General features: G+C 45.3%; 1 protein-coding gene across 12 annotated transcripts in view; it reads right to left on the bottom strand.

The window, feature by feature from the left end:
* ERI3 (ERI1 exoribonuclease family member 3) overlaps positions 1–21,179 on the bottom strand; it is a 134,916-nt gene that overhangs the window by 51,215 nt on the left and 62,522 nt on the right. For 11 of the 12 annotated variants that reach the window (XM_015567541.1, XM_015567548.1, XM_015567546.1 and 8 more), the window contains one exon: positions 10,241–10,313. In XM_015567541.1, coding sequence (XP_015423027.1) covers positions 10,241–10,313 — 73 coding nt within the window. Of the gene's footprint in view, positions 1–10,239; positions 10,314–21,179 lie in introns of those variants that run through there. The other variant, XM_015567542.1, reaches the window with a different exon arrangement.

Raw genomic sequence — 21,179 nt, 5'->3', positions numbered from 1 at the left:
TATGAAAGGTATTTCACATCTTGTACCTCAGTTTCCTTATCTGTAAGATGGCTAATAATTGTACGTAAGGAGTTGTCTGAGGATTGGATTTATATGGAGCATTTAGAGCAGCACCTGTTTATTATTATCATCTCTGCTTTACAAATGAGGAAACCAAGGTTGTGAGAAGGAAACTAACTTGTCCAAGGTCATCACACAGGTGGGTGACAGAGCCAGCAACTGTCCGAAGGTGAATGTGACTGGACTTCATTGGATAACAGACGTGCTGACGGCAGCTGAAATTCAAGGACAATGAGATGATCGACTCTGTTCCTCTGTGAGCTGAGGGTTAGTTAGTCCAAGGATGGGATCAGGCTCCCCCTTCCCAGTGCTCCCTTGGGTTCCACTCGGGCCTCTTTTTCTTAGCTCCTGTCCACAAAGGCTGGTTTCTTTGCCTTGAGCTCCTGTCTCCTTCACTCCTGCAGCCTCGGTGAGACGACTAGGCTACAGGGGTGAAGAAGACGGTGCAAGGAGCAGGGAGAGCACAGGCACAGGGCTATCATTTCAGTCCCAGGACAACTCCAGGGTGGGTACTGTTTTCCTGTGTTACAGAGGAAAATACTGAGGCTGAAAGAAGTGAAGTGACTTTCCTAAAACCCCACAGCTAGTAAGTCCAAGCTGAAATTCTAAATCAAGTCTACTGAACTCCAGAGACTAAGTTCCATATGTAAGAAATTAGTCATCATTTAAAAAAAATGTTTTTTAAAAACATCATTTAAAAATATGTTTTTTAAATCCTCACCTGAGGATATTTTTCCATGCACGCGCTTAGTGTTTGCGATTCTATGCACTTATGTAGCTTTGTGTTTCCAGCACCGCAGTCACAACACAGCGCAGGTCCATCACAAGCATCTCATGAACTGCCCTTGTACAGCCGCACCTCCCTCCCGCCGCCTCTGCCCCATTATTAACCCCGGCCCACTAATCTGTTGCAGTGCTAAAATTTTGTCATTCTATCGAAATAAAACTGTACAGTATGCGATCTTTTGAGGTTGGCTTTTTCATTTAGGATTATTTCCTAGAGATTCATCCAGTTTATTATTTGCAACAATAGTCTATTCCTTTTGTTTTTTAAATCCTCACCTGAGGATATTTTTCCCATTGCTTTTCAGAGAGAATGGAAGGGAAGGAGAGGGAGGGAGGGAGACAGAGAAAATGAGAGAGAAACAAATATCGATGTGAGACAGACACAGGACTGGTTGCCTCCTGCACATGCCCTGACGAAGGGTAGGGAGTGAACCTGCAACCGATGTAAGTGCCCTTGACTGGGAACAGCGAATCTTTGGTGCGCAGGCCTATGGGCTAATCACTCTAACAACTGAACACACCGACCAGGGCATTAGTCATCTTTTATATTTTCAGGGAGGTTATGGAACTGATCCCCATCACACAGCTAGTTGGCAGCAATATTAGAAGTATGAGCAAGGCTCATCTGGCTCCTAAGCTTTTTCGCTTGTTCCAATGCTTTCCAGCCTGTGAGCCACATCCCCAGGGGCCAGTGTATATACCAAGCATCACCTGAAGACTAAGTTAAGGGTAAGTCTCATATATAGCCTTACTATCTGTCCGGGCTTATGGACAAATAGATAGCATTGTAATTAATAAAATATAAATCCATTTAAAAGTCAACCAAATTCACTGTAACTTTTTTCATTATATATTTTCTTTATCACATACACCTAAATATAAGTTCCACCAAGTGCTTAAGGGAGGGGAATGTCTGTGAAATTTTCAGACTTTACTAAGAGCTCCATGTACTCTGCCTGTCTACCTCCTTAAGAGCTCTCCAAAATCACACTTAGGTACCTTTCTCAAGGTAGGTACAAAGTCATAATAGAGAAGTGTCTTGTGTGAAATAACTGTACACAGGTTATTAGTAGCAACAGGAGGCACAACTCCTTCCAGGACTTGAGTCCCATGAATGTTAAGAACCAGTGCAGTCTCCAGCAGAGAGGACTCAAGACCTGAGCTATGGAAGGAAGAAGTCAGGGAAGTGTGTTTCTATCTTTCCTATCCTGGCTTCCAGCTTCATGACTGGGTTGGATACATCTACCTGGGTTCAAATCCTAGCTTTACCTCTTCCTGGGTATGTGCCCTTACGCATGTCACTTAACTTCTCTAAGTCTATTTGTCTGGGAAATCTGGCAGGGGAATAGGCATCTGGACTCTGGAACTTACAGTAAAGCCCTGTACTCAGTGTGGGTCCAACTAATACTTGTTGATCCCTAGAGTGTGCCAGGCCCGGTGCTGAGCACCGGAAATACAGAAATGGGTGGTATGTAGACCTCAAGTGGCTCAGTCTCGTAGGAACCATAAACATGGAAGCAGATGATCACAAAAGCATGTGAGACACTCATTACAAAGTACTGAAGTCATACAAAGAAAGAGGTGATTAACTATGTCTACCAGAGATGTGGGAACATCAGTGAAGGCTTCACAGAAGAGGGTTTTGAAGGATGAAGAGGAGTTTTTCCAACACACTAAATGAGAAAGGCAATGTAAGCAAAGGGAACAGAATAAGCAAAGAGAAGTGAAACAACCAGGTATATGTGAAGAGCAGCAAGAAGTCTGATATGGTTGGAATGGTAGAGGAACAGGAGATATGAAGATAGGGATGCTACCATGAGCCAGATCATCCAGGGCCTTGGGTATCTTGCTAAAGAGAAAGGATGGGCCAAAGCCTTCTACACCTATCCTTTTGACTCTGGAGTTCTTCCTGTCAAAATAAGCACACTGCAATCGTACCCTTTCCCAGGCCTTTGATTTAAGAGTTCCTTTCCTGGCCCTGACAGTAAGGCATTTCTGTCCCACAGATTATAACTCACTCTGGGCTATTATTCAGCTCCCCAGCCCTGGCCCTGCTGCAGTTAGTCCAAACATAATATCCTTCATGCATATATTATCTGTCTCCCTATTATCTGGAATCATTTCGGAATTAAATTTCAGTCCTGCAATATTGGCTTCAGGAGCGGCGCGCTTTATGGGCTAGTCAAAGGTTAGAATACCAATCAAAATAACAGTGCCGATGCAGCGAGACATTTTAATATTCCAAAACCCGGTAATTGTAAAAGGACATAATATTTTTTCCCTGATTACCCCAAAGGCAACACATGTTAACAAGGCGAGGGAAGGAGTGAAAGAAATTTCAGAGTTCAGACAGCTGTAAGACATATTTAAAGGAAAAGCCCAGGCAGGGCACTCTGCCATCGGGCAGGAAGATGAGAGGAAAGGAGACATTCTCTCTAGCTCCACTGTCCCTGACTCCAAATACAGCACTGTTCCCTCTGGACTGCATCCCAAGAGCTTATCCCCAAGGGTAGATGTTTCAGAGGATGGGATGAAAAGAGAAAAAGCTCATGATGTGGAGTCTTGAGGCCTGGCTTCTAGTTTCAGCTCTATAATTCAGTAGCCTCCAGCCCCCAAACTGGCCCCTCCTGGGACTACAGCATCAAATCCAGCAGCAAGCTCTGGGCTGCTCTCCGACTTGTCCTCTCCTTGTCACTGCCTGCGTCCCACCTCTCCCTCATTTATACCTGGCGCCTGTGTCTTGTCCTCTGTACAAGTATTTCTTCCCAAAGATAGCTAGAGGCCCTTATCTTCCTGGCCTCTGAACTGGCTCCCACCAGGAGAGCAGTCTGTAATCGCCTGCTGCCCCGTAGATAACACTGTACTTCAGATGATGCCAAAGACCTGGACCACTCTGGTTCCTACCATTGAGTGGTCCTCCTCACTCCAAAATAAACACATCACAGGGCCCCTAGATCTTCATGCCTCTCTTGGTTTCCCTTTTTGTTTCATTACTGTTTTTTCCAAATCAGCTTCTGAATAGCCCCAATCTGCAGCCAGCACCATGCAGCTAGCATTCTATAGAGTCCCAGCCTCTGTCAGGCTGCCTACACTCATGCAGCTTTATCCCCACAACACCAAAAAGTGACCTGACCAACGGAGTTTCAGATCCTTCCACTTCTGATGGCTGCCCAGCTAGCTCAGCTTCATCCCCGACCTGCTGACCTGACTATGCCCCCAGCAAAGAACTTCATTAAGGCCGAGAATTTATTCCTCCATAAGCCCTTAATTTATTACTGCGCTGATTGGGACTCTGAATGCTCCAAGGTCAGAAAAAGTCGTACTCAATCGTAGACAACAACCTTCCCTTCAGCAGTTTCTCTACTGTCCACTCCCAGGGGAGGGGAGGCAGAAATACTTCTGGAGGAACCCAAGAAGGTCTCTTCTTCCTTACTCTGTCCCAGCTGGCCCCAGCCTCACCCTTTCAGAGCACCCAGAAATTGCAGCAGGGCATATAGCACAGACGGTAGAAGAATGGTAGAAGAAAAGTGGAGCAGCAATCTTCACGTCCTGGTACAGCTGGGTCTGTTAAATTCTAGGTGACCCCCGTCCCTACAACTTTTGAGCATGACTGGCTGAGTCCCGTCTGCCAGGACTGACTCAGAATCCTCCTAAGGCTGCATGCCTGCTTCTCCAAAGCCCATCTAAACAGGCTCAGACATCAGAGGGAATTCCAGGCCATTTGTGAGTATATGTGCACGAACTTGCATGGCTTAATCTGATGGACGTGACTTGTGTGTGTGTATATATATATATATATATGTGCAGGCATGCATTTGTACATATACTTATACCTATGTTTCCATGCATATGCAGTGAGTGTGTGTGTGTGTGTGTGTGTGTGTGTGTGTATTTTATGTATGCATGTATATATCTATCTATTCACATCATTATGGAGGTCTCATCTGCCCTATCCATTTCTTGACATCTTATTTACAACTAGAGGCCTGGTGCACGGATTCATGCATTGGTGGGGGCCCTCGGCCTGGCCTGTGGGGACTGGCCAAAACCGGCTCTCTGACATCCCCCGAAGGGTCCTGGATTGCAAGAGGGCGCAGGCTAGGCCAAGGGACCCCATCGCTGCACAATTGAGGTCAAGGAGGAACCAAGGGAGGGCCCCAGGGCGTGTCCAGCCCATCTCACCCAGTCCTGATCTGCTGGACCACAGCAGCAAGCTAACCTACTGGTCGAAGTGTCTACCCCCTGGTGGTCAGTGCATGTCATAGCGACTGGTCAAACGGTTGAACCAACAATCAGACACTTAGCATATTAGGCTTTTATTATATAGGATAATATTCTCCTCCACCCAACCTTAGCTACCCACTCCCATGGGCACATCTTGGAAGTTGTTAATACCTATAACTGTCCCATCTCTGAAATCACTAATTCAGAGATCCTACTGTCTAACCATAATCTATTATCCTCCCATCTGGCACGTTCAGCTATACCTGATATAACTGCTCCTCATCTTACTAGGACCTATCTGCTTTTTCCATCAGGCCCCTTGCTGTCTTCACTTCCCTCAATATCCACTTTAGATCTCATAGTCCATTTTGGCAACCACTGTCTTGACAATATCTTCAACTCCTTTGTTCCTTTCATCACACTTCATGGGAAAATGACTCTAAATGTCTATCTTCTTTTTAAAAATACATTTTTATTGACTTTTAGAGAGAGAGGAAGGGAGAGGGATAGAAAGACAGAAACATTGATGAAAGAGAAACATCATTAATCAGCTGCCTCCTGCATGCTCCCCCGCCCCACCTTTCAGCGCCCCCCCACCCTAACCCTGGCCCCACCAGCCCCACCCCTAGGATCAAGCCTGCAACCTGAGCATGTGCCTTGATCCGGCAACCTCTTGGTTCCGCGACGCTCAACCACTGAGCAACACCAACCAGGCTAAATGTCTGTCTTCTGCATGCCCATAGCCAGGCAGCTGAGCTCTACTAAATAAGTCATGCCACTGAACACAGTAGTTCCACTATAAATTAGTGTCATCAGCCCCAACTGAGCCCTGAGCACTGCCTAAAATCTTACTATACTTCTCAAGTCAGCTCATACTTCTATTTACTAAAATATAGCAATTTTTTTTCCACTTTCTCCAAACCTTCCCATCTCTCCCCTATTAGTTACCAGCAAATGACTCATCTACTTCACAGAAAAAATGCTATTAGATGGGAACTACTTCAACTTGCCATCATCAAACCCACAAGCCTGCCTGCATCTATGTGCAGCTATCTTCTTCTTCCCCCATCACAATGGAAGAGGGACCTTCCTCTTGAAGACAGCCAATTTCAAGAAACTGGGCTTCCCATCCTATCTCCTTTCACCTTCTCAGAGACCTCTCTTACTCCTATATTTTCAACCCTTCCTTCTCTAATAGTGCCTACAAACAAGCACATATGTCTCCCATCTTAAACCACAAAACCTGCCTCAACCCCACGCTTGCCCTACCACAGCTCCTGCCCTTTCTCGCTCCTTTGAAGCCTCTTCTATGCTTAGTGCCCTTTACTAGCTTCCCCTTACCCCACGGACAAAGATAAAGTCTAAAGTGTGGCCTATAAGCTCCCCCTCCAGTGTCACCTCATGCCACCCTCCTCACTTCCCCACATCGACTATGCTTCAGGCAGTCATTCATTCAACAAATAATGATTAGTGATGGGGCCAGAATAGTGAACAAAAGAGGCAAAAATTCTCTGCTCTCATGGAACTTACATTCTAGCTCCATGAAGCTGCCAGGCTTCTTCTCACCTCAGGGCCTTGCCACAACCTTAGCCAATTCCTGCTCATCCTTCAGATCTCAGCTTAGCCACCCCTCAGGGAACCATTCTCCAACCCCATAGGTCGAGTCCCCATGACTCTGAAATTTTTAACAATTGTATTGTTATAGTACAATTAAAATTATTTAACATCCATCTTTTCTGTTATATCTCCTGGGCCTAGTTCAGTATCTGGAACACAGAAGGCACTCAAGGATATGTTTATTGATGAAGATGTGTATGTTTCTTTTTATTCATGTGTCTTTACACCCTATGATTATGTTTATATAAACACATTTATGTCTGTATATTTCCACAGGTGACTATGTGAATATGTATTATGCCTGTATGTGTACCTATTAGCAATTTTGGGTATGCCCACTTGTGTGTATGTGTTCACATGACTATACATGGGCGTGCGTGTGTGTGTGTGTGTGTGTGTGTGTGTGTATTCTTCTGGCCCCTCAGTGAAGCTCTGATCTCCTGGAGGGAGCTGAGAGCAGGGCCCCAAGTCCTCTCTAAGCTGACAGTTCAATAAGAGTATAAGATCATTCAATGACACTCCAAATGTCAGCAAACATTGGCTTGCTCCACTGTGCTACAGGGGAAGTAGGTGGAGGCGGGAGATGTGGAAATCTGGTCATTAAAAGCTGCTTTTCCCCGATGCAACCCGCACCGTTTCTGGACAGGAGGGGGAGGCTGAAAAACAACATTTTGCCTTTCCTCAGATTAGAGGCCTTAGGAAATGGGAATGGTGAATTCACTCCCAGTTGCTTACTTACTAGGCAGATCTAGGTGGCCAAGCAGACCAGAACCCTCCCCACTTTTTTAATGGGGAAAAGCTCTGTAGGGGAGCTGAGAAGAGAAGGAAAGGAAGGAGAGACCAAGTAAGAGCAAGGACAGGAGAGGATCCTGTAGATCAGTGATGGCGAACCTATGACACGCGTGACAGAGGTGACTCACAAACTCATTTTTTTGGTTAATTTTTCTTTGTTAAATGGCATTTAAATATATAAAATAAATATCAAAAATATAAGTCTTTGCTTTACTATGGTTGCAAATATCAAAAAATTTCTATATGTGACACGGCACCAGAGTTAAGTTAGGGTTTTTCAAAATGCTGACACACCAAGCTCAAAAGGTTCACCATCACTGCTGTAGATAGTCAGAGTGTGGGTCACATATGGGGAAAGAAGGCATGGAGTAAGCCTTTGCATGATACTCCCACAACCTTGGCAATGACCTCTCTGGTTTTGCTTTTATTGTTACTCTTTTTAAGGGAGCAGGTATCTTTGTGTAGCCTGCACTAAGTCATGCAGTATAAACAACAGAAAGATCACCATGCCCCTGCACCTCCAGGGCCCTGTAGCCTCCCTGTTTGAATGGCTGCTGGCAAGGACTGAACCAAAGGCTGGAATTAAGACGTCTCTCCTGCTGGACCTTCAAGCAAAGCTGCAACATGAGGTGGCTAGAGGGCAGGAAGGAAGGGGTTAGACCTCTTGTTTTTTCTTAGACTTGCTAAGTTTACTTCCCAAGGGGTCATCACAAGGCCAACTGGGATTAAGGTCCTCAGTTTCCCCTGTGCCCATTCCCTCTATGGTTCAGCACAGCCTGGCAGAGAACCAAGCTGAACAGGCTACGGCAGCCCACTTCCACCTGCAGCAGCATCAAGGTAGCCCTGAGTGGCAATGTTACCACACGGGTTGGTTGCTTTCCTGCCTTTCTGCCAAGGAACCTAGAGGCAGGGAACGATCCATATACCAAAAAGTCTAGTGAACTTCACAGAGCAATTGTTCATGGTCAGCGCCTGCTTCGCCTGGCCGGGCCTTCACATTGCATTTGCCAAGGCCAGCAAGCAGCCTCAGAGGCACTCTGACAGCTGGCATGCTGTCTTCTAGGAGCGCAGGCCTAACCACGCCCACACGTGCAACTCTGTCAAATCCTGAGTAAGAGGGCCTCTATGGAGCCAGCTCTCAAAGACCAGCCAGACAGCCAGCAATCATTCAAAGCACATACTCTGTACCTAGCCCTGATCTGGCCACTGGGGACACAGAAAGGAACCAGATTCAGTCTCTGTGCTCCAAATAGACATGGCCGTAAGGAAACACACACACCGACTCTGTTTCACCACTCTAAGATCCAAAGTGTTACGGAGCCTCAAGGCAAGAGACTGGCTGCAGAGGTGATACCTGAGCTGAATCTTTAAGGACAGGGAAAATACCCGATGAAGATGACTAGGGGGCATTTCACAGAGAAGTAAGGTCGCAGGCCAAGAGCAGAAGGTAGCACAGAGCGTGGCTTCCACAGCCAAAGATGGCAGGTAGTAAGCAGCTGTTGTTTGGGTGCATGAGGCGGTGGGGGGCTATGTGTGTCAGGAAAGATGGGTAGGGGTCAAAGTACAAACAATGCAGAGTGCAGAGGCCTCTGTACCATGGAAAAGCAAAAGAGTTCACAAATGTTGCCACAAATAATGGCTGCCCTGAGACCTATGGAACAAAGTCCAAGGTCATTCTCTTTCACTGCTCCTTCCCATGCTCACTTAGCTCTAGCCCCACCCCCACACCAAAAGCACACTACTTCCTCTGCCTAGAAAGCCTCTCCTCCTCAGATTCATATCGCATCTCCCTTGAATATGCCCAGTTCAAGACCCAAATCCTTAGGATCCCAGCCTGACCTCCAATAACCTCTCTTCTCTGAACCCCCTGGCAGCCACTACTCTGACCCCTGGTGTGTTTTCCCTTCTCCAAGCTTCCTGGGAGTCATTGCTGACTGGTGGCATGGGGTTCCTGAGGCTTCCCAGGGCTGTTGATCTTACTTTAGGATTTATGGGGATGAGCCTCCCTAGTGCACTGAGCCTCCTGGAACAAGGATCCACTAGAGCAGGGATCTAGGGAGTCTATTCCTACGCCTCCTTTCTTCCGTTTACCTAGGAGGTACAGCACACACTAGGAAAGAAGAGTTTTATGAGGATCCATTATCTGCCACGGCCCACCTCCCAGCCCACAGCCTCAGCCCTCTCCCCAGGTGCTTGGTGGTCGTCGGGAACTGGGCTGTAGTTTCCATGGCTATTCTCATGTGAGCAAGGCTCTGCTGTGGCTAGGCAGGACCAAAGCCAGCCTGAACCAACGCTACGTGCCAACCAGAGGAAGATACCAGGGCCAGTCAGAAGGGTCAGAGGTCACACTCATGATCACATTAAAGAGGAGACTTTCCCAGAGATTCAGTTAGTACCGCATCTCTCCTGGCAATAATACAGCTCAGCCCAGAGATTCACCTCTGAGCAAGAACCTGGAAAACCCCCTTACTGGAACTTCTCTGCACATCTGGGTGATACCAAATAGGGAAGTATCATACTCCATTCAGCAGCCTGGTCCCCACAAGCAGCTCCCCACTTCCAGAAATAACCACAACCTTCCAAGGCTCATTAGCTGGAGAAGAGGAAACAGGGATGTTGAGAAAAGAGAACAGAAAGAAAAGGAAAGATGAGAACAACAAAAAGAAAAGAACAGAAATGAGAAGAAAAGCAAGCAAGGGAGGGGAGATCTGAGGCACAGGAGAACCTGACGAAGCACCCAAGTGGGGCTCAGACACAGTACCTTTTTCAGATTAATCCACTGCTTGAAGTAATCTGCCACTGGCAAGCCCAAGTACTGGCACTGGCCCGGGAGCCTACAAGAAAGGGAAGAGAAAACAAGTTGGGCACACACATGTCCCAGGTATGGAGTCTTAAGCTAGGAAATCCAACATAGAATCCATAGACAAATAGACCTCAAAAAGCCCACCATTAGCTATGGGTCCCATCCCACCCAAGAAAGGGCCCCACCTCCAGCACCCTGGACACCGGGCTTCATATCCAGCCTTCAGATCCAAATGTGAAAATCTGAAGACTATCTTTGTATATAAAAAGCCAGCAACCGGAATGCCAGAACAACTGGAATAACCAGTTGCTATAACACCCACTGCAGCCAGCAAACTGGCCCGATGGGGGGGTGGGGCCGTCCATCTAACCTCCCTTGGCCGCTCCCCCCAGCCGGCCCTGCCCCTGATTGGACACTCCCACCCTGATCGAGGGTGGGGCGGCCGTTCAATCTCCCCTCGGTCCTTCCCCCAGGCTGGCCCCACCTCCAATCGGCCTGCCCCACCCTGATTGACCTGTAGCCCCTCCACCCCAGCGGCCCTGCCCCATTAGCACCCCCACTCCAATAGGGGGTAGGGCCGGCCAGCCAACCTCCTACAGCCCCTCTCCCCCACCGGCCCTACCTCCGATTGCACCCCCCACCCTGAACAGGATCAGGGCCCCTCCCCCCAACCGCTGGTCCCTAATTGGCCCCCCACCCCAATCAGGGGTGGGGCCCACTGGCCAATTGCCTGTGGCCCCTCCCCCCATCCAGTCTGACCCCGATTGGGCCCCAATCAGGGTGGGCCAGCCGGCCAACCTCCTGCAGTCTCCTCCTCTCAACAGGCTCAGCCCCGATCCGCCCCGATTGGGGCCAGGCCAGCCAGACCCCACCTGTGCATGAATTCGTGCACTGGGCCTCTAGTTCAAAATAGTATCAGCAGCTACTATTTTCTGATGGCCTACAATATATTAAATATCTTCCTAAAAGTTTCAAATTATTCTTCAGAATGATGCTGTGAGGTAGGTACTGTGGACTACATTTTATAGATGTGAAAATGAGATTCAGAGGGGTTACCTAAGATCCTACAGCTTAAAAAATGATAGTGCCAAGAAATGAACCAAGGTCTGTCTCATTCCAAAGCCTATGTTCTCTCCAGTGCACTAGCCTCTTGTTTTGTTACAGCAGAGAGGGGAGAAATCAGATTTAGAGATAGCTGGGCAGGGACTTCAATAGGCTTTCTGCAAATCGTGACCAGGCAGACGGATGAGAAGAAGTCAAAATTTAAGCCAAGAGTCTGTTCTTGTTTTTTGTTTAAATTAGAATTTATAAACTGTCTCTGCTTTGAGCTGAGGATGCCATTTTACCCACATAAATCCATTCACCCAAACATTTGCTGATATTTAGTAAGAGTCAGGCACTAAGGACTCAAAAAATAATACTTGATTCCAAGATGGCGGCCAGGAGGATGGCAATGAAGAAGAGAGTGTGAGTGAGGCAGTGAAAGGGGAGTGTGTGGACATGTGGTGTGTGTGTATGTCTGAGTGAGGAAGAGCTAGATCTCAAGGACCCTCAGGGGCTGGCTGACGGGCTCGCCTAGCTGGGCAGCCTTTGCCACTGCTGTAATCTCTCCCGGAGTGCCACAGAGGCCACACCATCTTGAAGCAGGAGAGCTGCTGTGACCGGAGCCCAGCCTCATCTCCACCCAGCGTGCTCTCAGACACCACCCGGGATCCTACAGCCACTCTGGCCAAGGACCTGCTGCCTTGGCTGCAGACCCACGAACACCAGGACTCCAGCCTCCCCAGCTGAGGGCTCATATGAGTTCCAGAGGGCAATCCCCTCCCATCAGCCAGACGCTTTAGCCCTGGGCATCGTGAACGCGCGAACGAAAAGCCGAGCCTTACGCAGCAGCCCCGGGCTCTGTGACCACTCCAGCAGCAGGGCGAGCAGCCACCGCCCGCGATTGCCTGTGGAGCAGCTGCTGCCCACAACCACGCGAGGAGCAGCCACCCTGTGACTCCTCAAGGAGCAGCCACCACCCACGACCACACGAGGAGCAGCTGACGCCTGTGACCACGTGAGGAGCGGCTGCCCCGTGAACACGTAAGAAGTGGCCACCCTGCAACCGTCTGAGGAGCTGCTGCTGCCCACAACCACGTGACCTGCCACCAAGCCCACCGCTGCAGCCACAGGCTCTATGCGACTCGACACCTAGATCCTTTGATAAAAGCTAAATAGGGAGACAGAAGAACAAACCCCAAAGGAAAGAAAAGGAGGGATAACCAGAAAAGGAACTAAATGAAACCAAGACATACAATATGTAAAAAGAAAGAATCCTATATAATAAAAGCCTAATATGCTAAGTGTCAGGTCATCTGGTCGTCCATTCAACCAAAGCATAATATGCTAATGATATGCTAAGGTCGCTCAACCTTTCGCTATGACATGCACTGACCACCAGGGGGCAGACGCTCTGACCGGTAGGTTAGCTTGCTGCAGGGGTCCGGCCAATCAGGATTGAGCGAGACTGGACGAACATGCCCTGGAGCCCTCTTGCAGTCCCTCCTTGGCTGGCCAACCTCCCACACCCCTCCCCGGCCCCAATTGTGCACTGGTGGAGTCCCTCGGCCTGGCCTGTACCCTTTCGCAATCCGGGACCCCTTGGGAAATGTCAGAGAGCCAATTTTACCCCAATCCCCTCAACGTAGGAGCTGCCCCTTGGTGGTCAGTGCACTCCCACAGGGGGAGTGCCGCTCAGCCAGAAACCAGGTTCACGGCTGGCGAGCACAGCGGCAGTGGTGGGAGCCTCTCCCGCCTCTGCAGCAGTGCTAAGGATGTCTAACTGATGGCTTAGGCCTGTTCCCTGCGGGCTCCTGGACTACAAGAGGGTGTGGGCCAGGCTGAGGGACCGCCCCCTGAGTGCACAAATTTCATGCACCAGGTCTCTAGTTCAGAATAAGGGTCATACAGTTCATAAACCAAATGGATGAGAAAATCAACAACCTATGTAAGAATCAGGAGGAAATAAAGAATGATATAGCTACAATAAAAAACAATATGGAAGCTTTCAACAGTAGACTAGGAGAAGCAGAGTTGACCAAATTAGTGAATTAGAAGACAGGGCAGCAAAACACATCCAATTTGAACTGCAATTGGAGAAAAAAAAACAAAAGACAGGAGGAGAGCCTGAGGGAGCTTTGGGACAACGTGAAATGAAGCAACATATGTATAATAGGGGTGCAAGAATGACAAGAAGAGAAGCAAGGGTTAGAAAAACCTATTTGAAGAAATGTCTGAAAGCTTCCCTGATTTGGGAAGAAAAAGTCACACAACCACAGAGTCCTAAACAAGATGTACCCAAAAAGACCCACACCAAGACACATTGTAATTACAATGGCAAATGTTAATAACAAAGAGAGAATCTTAAAGGCTGCAAGAGAGAGACAGAAGTTACCTACAAGGGTTCTCCCATTAGATAATCAAATGATTTCTCAACAGTAACACATCAGGCCAGAAAGGAATGGAAGGAAATATACTAGTACAAAGTGATGCTAAGCAAGGGACTGAATCCAAGAATACTCTATCCAGCAAGGCTATCATTCAAAATTGAAGGGGAAAGCAGGAGCTCCACAGACGGAAAAAAACAAAAAGGCTAAGGGAGTTTATCACTACCAACCCAGCAATGCAAGAAATACTAAAGGGACTGTTGTAAAACGAAGAAAAAAAACAAAGAGAAGAAGGAACACAGGCACAAAAAATAAAAATAGCTACAAAGAAGTACCTATCAATACTAACTTTAAACGTAAATGGCCTAAATGCTCCAATCAAAAGACATCGAGTGGCTGAATAGATAAGAAAACACGACCCATATATATGCCGTCTACAAGAGACCCACCTCAGAACAAGAGACTCACACAGACTGAAAGTGAAGAGATGGAAAAATATCTTTCAGGCAAATGGAAATGAAAAAAAAGCTGGGGCAGCAATACTTATATCTGATAAAATAGACCTCAGAGTGAAGGCCATAACAAGAGATAAGGAAGGCCACTTCATAATACTAAAGGGATCGATACAACAAGAGGATAGAACTCTGGCCCTGACCGGTTTAGCTCACTGAATAGAGTGTCGGCCTGGGGACTGAAGGGTCCCAGGTTCGATTCCGGTCAAGGCCATGTACCTTAGTTGTAGGCACATCCCCGGTGCGGGGGTGTGCAGGAGGCAGCTGATTGATGCTTCTCTCTCATCGATGTTTTTGACTCTCTATCCTTCTCCCTTCCTCTCTGTAAAAAATCAATAAAATATATTTTCAATAAAAGAGGATAGAACTCTGGTAAACATATATGCACCCAATGCAGGAGCACTCAAGAAACTTCTGGAAGATATCAAGGGAGAGATTGACAGCAATACGATCATAGTAGGGGACTTTACTACCCCACTGACATCACTGGATAAATCCTATAGAGGAAAATTCAGCAAAGAAACAGCAATCCTAAATGACTCACTAGATCAGATGGACTTAATTGACATCTTCAGAACATTTCACCCCAAAGCTACAGAATATACATTCTTCTCAAGTGCACATGGCACATTTTCAAATATAGACCACATATTGGGTCACAGGCAAAGTCTCTCCAAATTCAAGAAGACTGAATTCATATCAAGCATCTTCTCAGACCACAAAGGCATAATATTAGAAATCAATTACAATAAAAATAATCAAAAAGATTCAAAGACTTGGAGGCTGAACAGGACCCAAATAAACAAAATCATAAATGAAAGAGATGAAATAACAACAGACGCCACAGAAATACAAAAGATTGTTAAAAAAAAAATACTATCTATGAACAATTCTACGCCAATAAAGTAAACAACCTAGAGGAAATGGACATATTCCTATAAAAATACAACCTTCCAAAACTCAATCAAGAAGAATAAAAAAAAAAATCTCAATAGGCCAATAACTAAGGAAGAAATTGAAGCAGTCATCAAAAAGCTTCCAGCAAACAAAAGCCTGGGGCCAGATGGCTTCACAGGAGAGTTTTACCAAACAGTCAAAGAATAACTAAAATCTATCCTTCTCAGACTATTCCAAAAAATTCCGGAGGAAGCCACACTTCCAAGCTCTTTCTATGAAGCCAGCATTACCCTAATCCCAAAACCAGATAAAGACACTACAAAGAAAGAGAATTACAGGCCAATATCCCTGATGAACATAGATGCTAAAATCCTCAACAAAATTCTAGCAAATCAGATTCAACATTACATTAGAAAGATCATACACCATGACCAAGTGGGATTTATTCCAGGGATGCAAGCCTGGTATAATATCCGCAAATCAATAAATGTGATATATCACATAAACAAATTGAAAGACAAAAATCACATAATCATATTAATTGATGCAGAAAAGGCATTTGACAAAAATCCAACATCCATTTTTGATAAAAATTCTCAGCAAAGACGGAATAGAGAGATCATACCTCAACATAATAAAAGCCGTATATGACAAACCTATAGCCAACATCATACTCAATGGGCAAAAACTAAAACCATTTCCCTTAAGAACAGGAACAAGACAGGGATGCCCACTTTCAGCACTCCTGTTCAACATAGTACTGGAAGTGCCAGCCACAGTGATCAGACAAGAACAAGAAATAAAAGGCATCCAGATTGGAAAAGAAGTAAAATTGTCATTATTCACAGATGACATGATATTGTACATAGAACACCCTAAAGACTCCATCAAAAAACTACTAAACTAATAAATGAATTCAGCAATTTAGCAGGATACAAAATTAACACCCAGAAATGTATGGCTTTTTATACACCACTAATGAACTCACAGAAAGATAAACTAAAAGAACAATCCCATTTACCATTGCAACAAAAAAATTAAGATACCTAGGAATAAATTTAACCAAGGAGGTAAAGGACCTGTACTCATAAAATTACAGGACACTGAAAAAGTGATAGAGGAAGACATAAACAAATGGAAGAATATACCATATTCATGGATTGGTAGAATCAACATCATTAAAATGTCCATACTACCCAAAGCAATCTATAGATTCAATGCAATCCCCATTAAAATACCAATGGCATACTTCAAAGGTCTAGAACAAACTCTCCAAAAATTCATCTGGAATAAAAAAAAATCCCAAACAGCTGCAGCAATCTTGAGAAAGAAGAACAAAGTTGGAAGGATCACAATACCAGATATCAAAGTATACTACAAAGCCACTGTTCTCAAAACTGCCTGGTACTGGCACAAGAATAGACATATAGACTAAGGGAACAGAACAGAGAACCCAGAGATTGACCCCAGCCATTATGCTCAATAAATATTTGACAAAGGAGGCAAGAGCATACAATGGAGTCAAGACAGTCTCTTCAATAAATGGTGTTGGAAAAATTGAACAGATACATGCAAAAAAAAAAAAAAAGAAAGAAAGAAACTAGCCCACCAACTTACACCGTACACAAAAAGAAGCTCAAAATGGATAAAGGACTTAAACGTAAGACAGGGCACCATAAAAATCCTATAACAAGCCATAGGCAGCAAAATTGCAGATGTGTCGTAGCAATATCTTTACCAATCCTGCTCCTAGGGCAATGGAAACTAAGGAGAAAATAAACAAATGGGACTACATCAAAATAAAAAGCTTCTGCACAGCAAAAGAGATCATCAACAAAACAAGAAAGCCCACTTCATGGGAGAACATATTTGCCAATGTTATCTCTGATAAAGGTTTAATCTCCACTATTTACAGGGAACTCATACAACTCAACGAAAGGAAAATAAACAACCCAATCAAAAAATGGGCAAAAGACCTAAAAAGAATCTTTTCGAAAGAGTACACTCAGAAAGCCAAGAGACATGAAAACATGCTCAAAGTCACTAAGCATCCAAGAGATGCAAATCAAAACAGCAATGAGGTACCACCTCACACTTATTTGTATGGCTATCATCAATAAATCAACAATGACAAGTGTTGGCAAGGATGTGCAGAAAAGGGAATCCTTGTATACTGCTGGTGGGAATGCAGACTGGTGCAGCCACTGTGAAAAACAGTATGGAGTTATCTTCAAAAATTAAAAATGGGACTGCCTTATGGTCCAGTTGATTCCACTTTTGGAAATTTATCTGAAGAAACCCGAAACACTAATTCAAAAGAATATATTCACCCCTGTGTTCACGGCAGCGTTATTTATAATAGCCAAGATATGGAAACAACCCAAGTGCCCATCTTTAGATGAGTGGATAAGAAAGTGGTGGTACATAAATACAATGGATTATTACTTGACCATCGAACAGACTATCCAACCTATGAGGGATGGTGGGGGATAAGGAGGTAAGAGATCAACCAAAGGACTGTATGTATGCATATGAGCATAACCAATGGACACAGATGGGTGGTGTGTGAGGGCATGTGCTGGGGGGTGAGGGCGACCGGGGAGAGGTCAATGGGGGAAAAAGGAGACTTATGTAATACTTTAAACAATAAGTAATTTATATTAAAAAAAAAAGAGTAATACTTAACGCCTGCCCATAAGGGGCTCACAGTTTGCTCAGTGGACTGGACAATAAAAGAAGTAGACAGAACAGCTTTAAGTTGGAGCACTGGAATACATGGAAGGATGGAGGAAGACACTTAATATCAGCTGAGAAAGATCATAGTTTTCTTGCTAAGGGAAGAGCTTAGTTACAGGCAATAGAGAGCCTTTAAAGTAGTGGTTCTCAACCTTCTGGCCCTTTAAATACAGTTCCTCATGTTGCGACCCAAACATAAAATTATTTTCGTTGCTACTTCATAACTGTAATGTTGCTACTGTTATGAATCGTAGTGTAAATATCTGATATGCAGGATGGTCTTAGGCGACCCCTGTGAAAGGGTCGTTCAACCGCCAAAGGGGTTACGACCCACAGGTTGAGAACTGCTGCTTTAAAGAGTTGTGTTTTACAGTGATTGTTCCGGTTCCGAAGCATCAAGAACAATACACTAAATAAAGCTGGGTAGTAGCCAGGAGATGAGACAGTAGTCATATCTATCAAGCAAGCAACAGATATTGGAGATGTAAAGGAGGACTGAAGGGGATATGGGGCAGTGAGAGAAAGTAGAACCCAATTCAAAGTTTGTGCCTTAGTTAGCTTCATGCTACTCACTAAGACAGATATAAAGGAGACAGGGGCAGAGAGAGCATATTTGACACCAGAGCAGACCAACATTTAGTCAATTTTATTATTGTTGTATCCTTTTTACGCCCAAACCAGGGTGGACTGCTCTCACTGCCTCACCCCTAGTACACCACTGGAAGGAGGCACGAGTTTGGGAATGCAATTTTAGGTAGATGCCTGGCACCTGGTAAGCTCTCAATATCTATTGAGCATGAGGTGCTTAGGAGACACTCAGCAGTGGGATGATATCTAAGAGGCAGCTAGATATCCAGTTTTAAAGAGAGGTTTGGACTAGATATACAAAATGCTGAATCATTAATGTAACTGAAGTAAAATTAAAGACGTAAGAATAGATTAAGGTTACCTGGGAAGAATATGGAACGAGAGGAGCAGAGGGACCGTGTCTCGTAAGTTTTAGAGAGCTAAAATGAAACCAGGCCACCTCTACCCAACCATTACCACACACAAGAGACATACTGCCTCAGCTCTAATTTTGGACTTCTTAAATACTTAGACCATCCTTTCTTAGTACTATACTAAAATCTGTCTCCTTGTAACTTCCATCCTAAGGTATGTCTTTAGAAACTATAGAGAATTAGACTTCCATCTCTTCCTTGCAGAGCCCTCCCAAGATCTGGGAGCCCAGGAAGCTTCCCCCAGAGTTCCCTTCTCCCGGTCACACACCCTCAGCTCCTTCAAGAATTCCACAGGAGCCCTGGCTGGTTTGGCTCAGTGGATAGAGCGTCGGCCTGCAGACTCAAGGGTCCCGGGTTCGATTCCGGTTAAGGGCATGTACCTGGGTTGCGGGCTCATCCTCAGGAGGGGGTGTGCAGGAGGCGGCTGATTGATGTTTCTCTCATCGATGTTTCTAACTCTCTATCCCTCTCCCTTCTTCTCTGTAAAAAGTCAATAAAATATTAAAAAAAAAAAAAAGAATTCCACAGGAGATAATGTACCAGGGGTCAGGACTCACCCAACCCACCCCTATTCCTGGAAGGCAGGACTCCTGGACCTTTTCACATCACCAGTGGTCAACCTAAACTACTGTGAAAGCAAGCCTCCCCTATCTGGGCTCCTATACAGGTGGAGCAAAAATAGTTTATAGTCATTTCTATGGAAAAATAATACGATAGTTAACAAATAATAATACAAGAATAAACTCCGTGCTTCGTGTACTCACAACTATAAACCTACTTTTGCTCCACACTGTGTAGAACTGATTTTTGAGCTTAAAATGCAGGTCATTAGTGTCAAATGCCATTGAGTGGTCAAGCAAGATGAGAGCTGAGAAACACCCAATGAATTTGGCATCAGTGGGCTGGTGGGAGCAGAAGGTAGCCTGCACCGTGCTTAAGAGTGAGTAAGAGGCAAGAAAGTGGAGACTACAAGTGCAAACTCCTTTTTTAGGAAGCTTGGCAATGGGAATCCAGTTGAGATGACTGATTCCACCCCAGAATGTTTCGGGGCAATTCAGTCTTCCCTCCATTCCTCTTCACTTATTTGACAGACACTAAGAGGAAGCCGATCCTCAGGTGTCAAGCAGTATAGTAAGGATTTACTTGTCTAAGACCTATGATATCTTACCTGAAGGGAAGGTTCTTCTCAAACATCCAGGTGGCACAGTGACATTAACCACAACCAGTCAATTTCCTGGAAGGGGAATTCTTCTGAGGTCAAGATGATGAAAGGGTATCTAGGTAGGATGTACCCATGTGGGAACCAAGGGCAAAGAATACAAGAAAACTGGGCAGGATTTTGAAGGACAAGAAGTCATCTTAGGAGCTAGAATGTGACTAGCCTAAGACTGTGGTCGGCAAACTGCGGCTCTCAAGCTACATGCGGCTTTTTGGCCCCTTGAGTGTGGCTCTTCCTAAGCCTTAGGAGTACCCTAATTAAGTTAATAACAATGTACCTACCTATCTAGTTTAAGTTTAAAAAATTTGGCTCTCAAAAGATATTTCAATCGTCGTACTGTTGATATTTGGCTCTGTTGACTAATGAGTTTGCCGACCACTGGCCTAAGCAGAACTGTAATGTTTGGATAATTTTCTTATTTCCTTCCATTTTGTTTTCATGTTCCTTATCCTTACTCTTTGTGAAAATGCTTGCTGAGCTCAGCTACTTCTGAAAAATCACTTTAAGGACTGTGAGTGAAGGAGGGGAAGGTCACTGGAAGCAGCAGACTCCACAAAGGAACCGTCAGGGGGGCTGGCCAGCAAAGGGTAGAGGTCCGGGAGCACCTATCATACCCTCCCTGAGCCAACCCTGGTCTTTTCTTTGACACAGGCCAGGAATCTTATTGTCTGTGGTGAGCCCTCCGGGAGGGGGAGGCTCCCTCTTAGGAGAGATCTCCAAAGCAGGCATTAGCTATAGACATTCCTACCCAGCTGGTAAGGGTCTAGCTCAGTACAATCCTGTCTGCTCATATTGGAGGTTGAACAAAGGGGGCATACTGAGGACCTACTAGACCAGAGGTGGGCAAACTTTTTGACTCGAGGGCCACAATGGGTTCTTAAACTGGACCGGAGGGCCGGAACAAAAGCATGGATGCAGTGTTTGTGTGAACTAATATAAATTCAAAGTAAACATCATTACATAAAAAGGTACGGTCTTTTTTTTTTTTTTTTTTTTTTTTGTTTTTTTTTTAAATGCATTTTTTTTTTTTTTTTTTTTTACAGAGAGGAAGGGAGAGGGATAGAGAGTTTGAAACATCGATGAGAGAGAAACATCGATCAGCTG

This window comes from Myotis davidii, unplaced genomic scaffold (genome assembly GCF_000327345.1).
Source record: "Myotis davidii unplaced genomic scaffold, ASM32734v1 scaffold924, whole genome shotgun sequence".
NCBI classification, from domain to species: domain Eukaryota; kingdom Metazoa; phylum Chordata; class Mammalia; order Chiroptera; family Vespertilionidae; genus Myotis; species Myotis davidii.
Note: the sequence above shows the minus strand (reverse complement) of the source record. Positions and strands in the feature narration are given on the sequence as shown.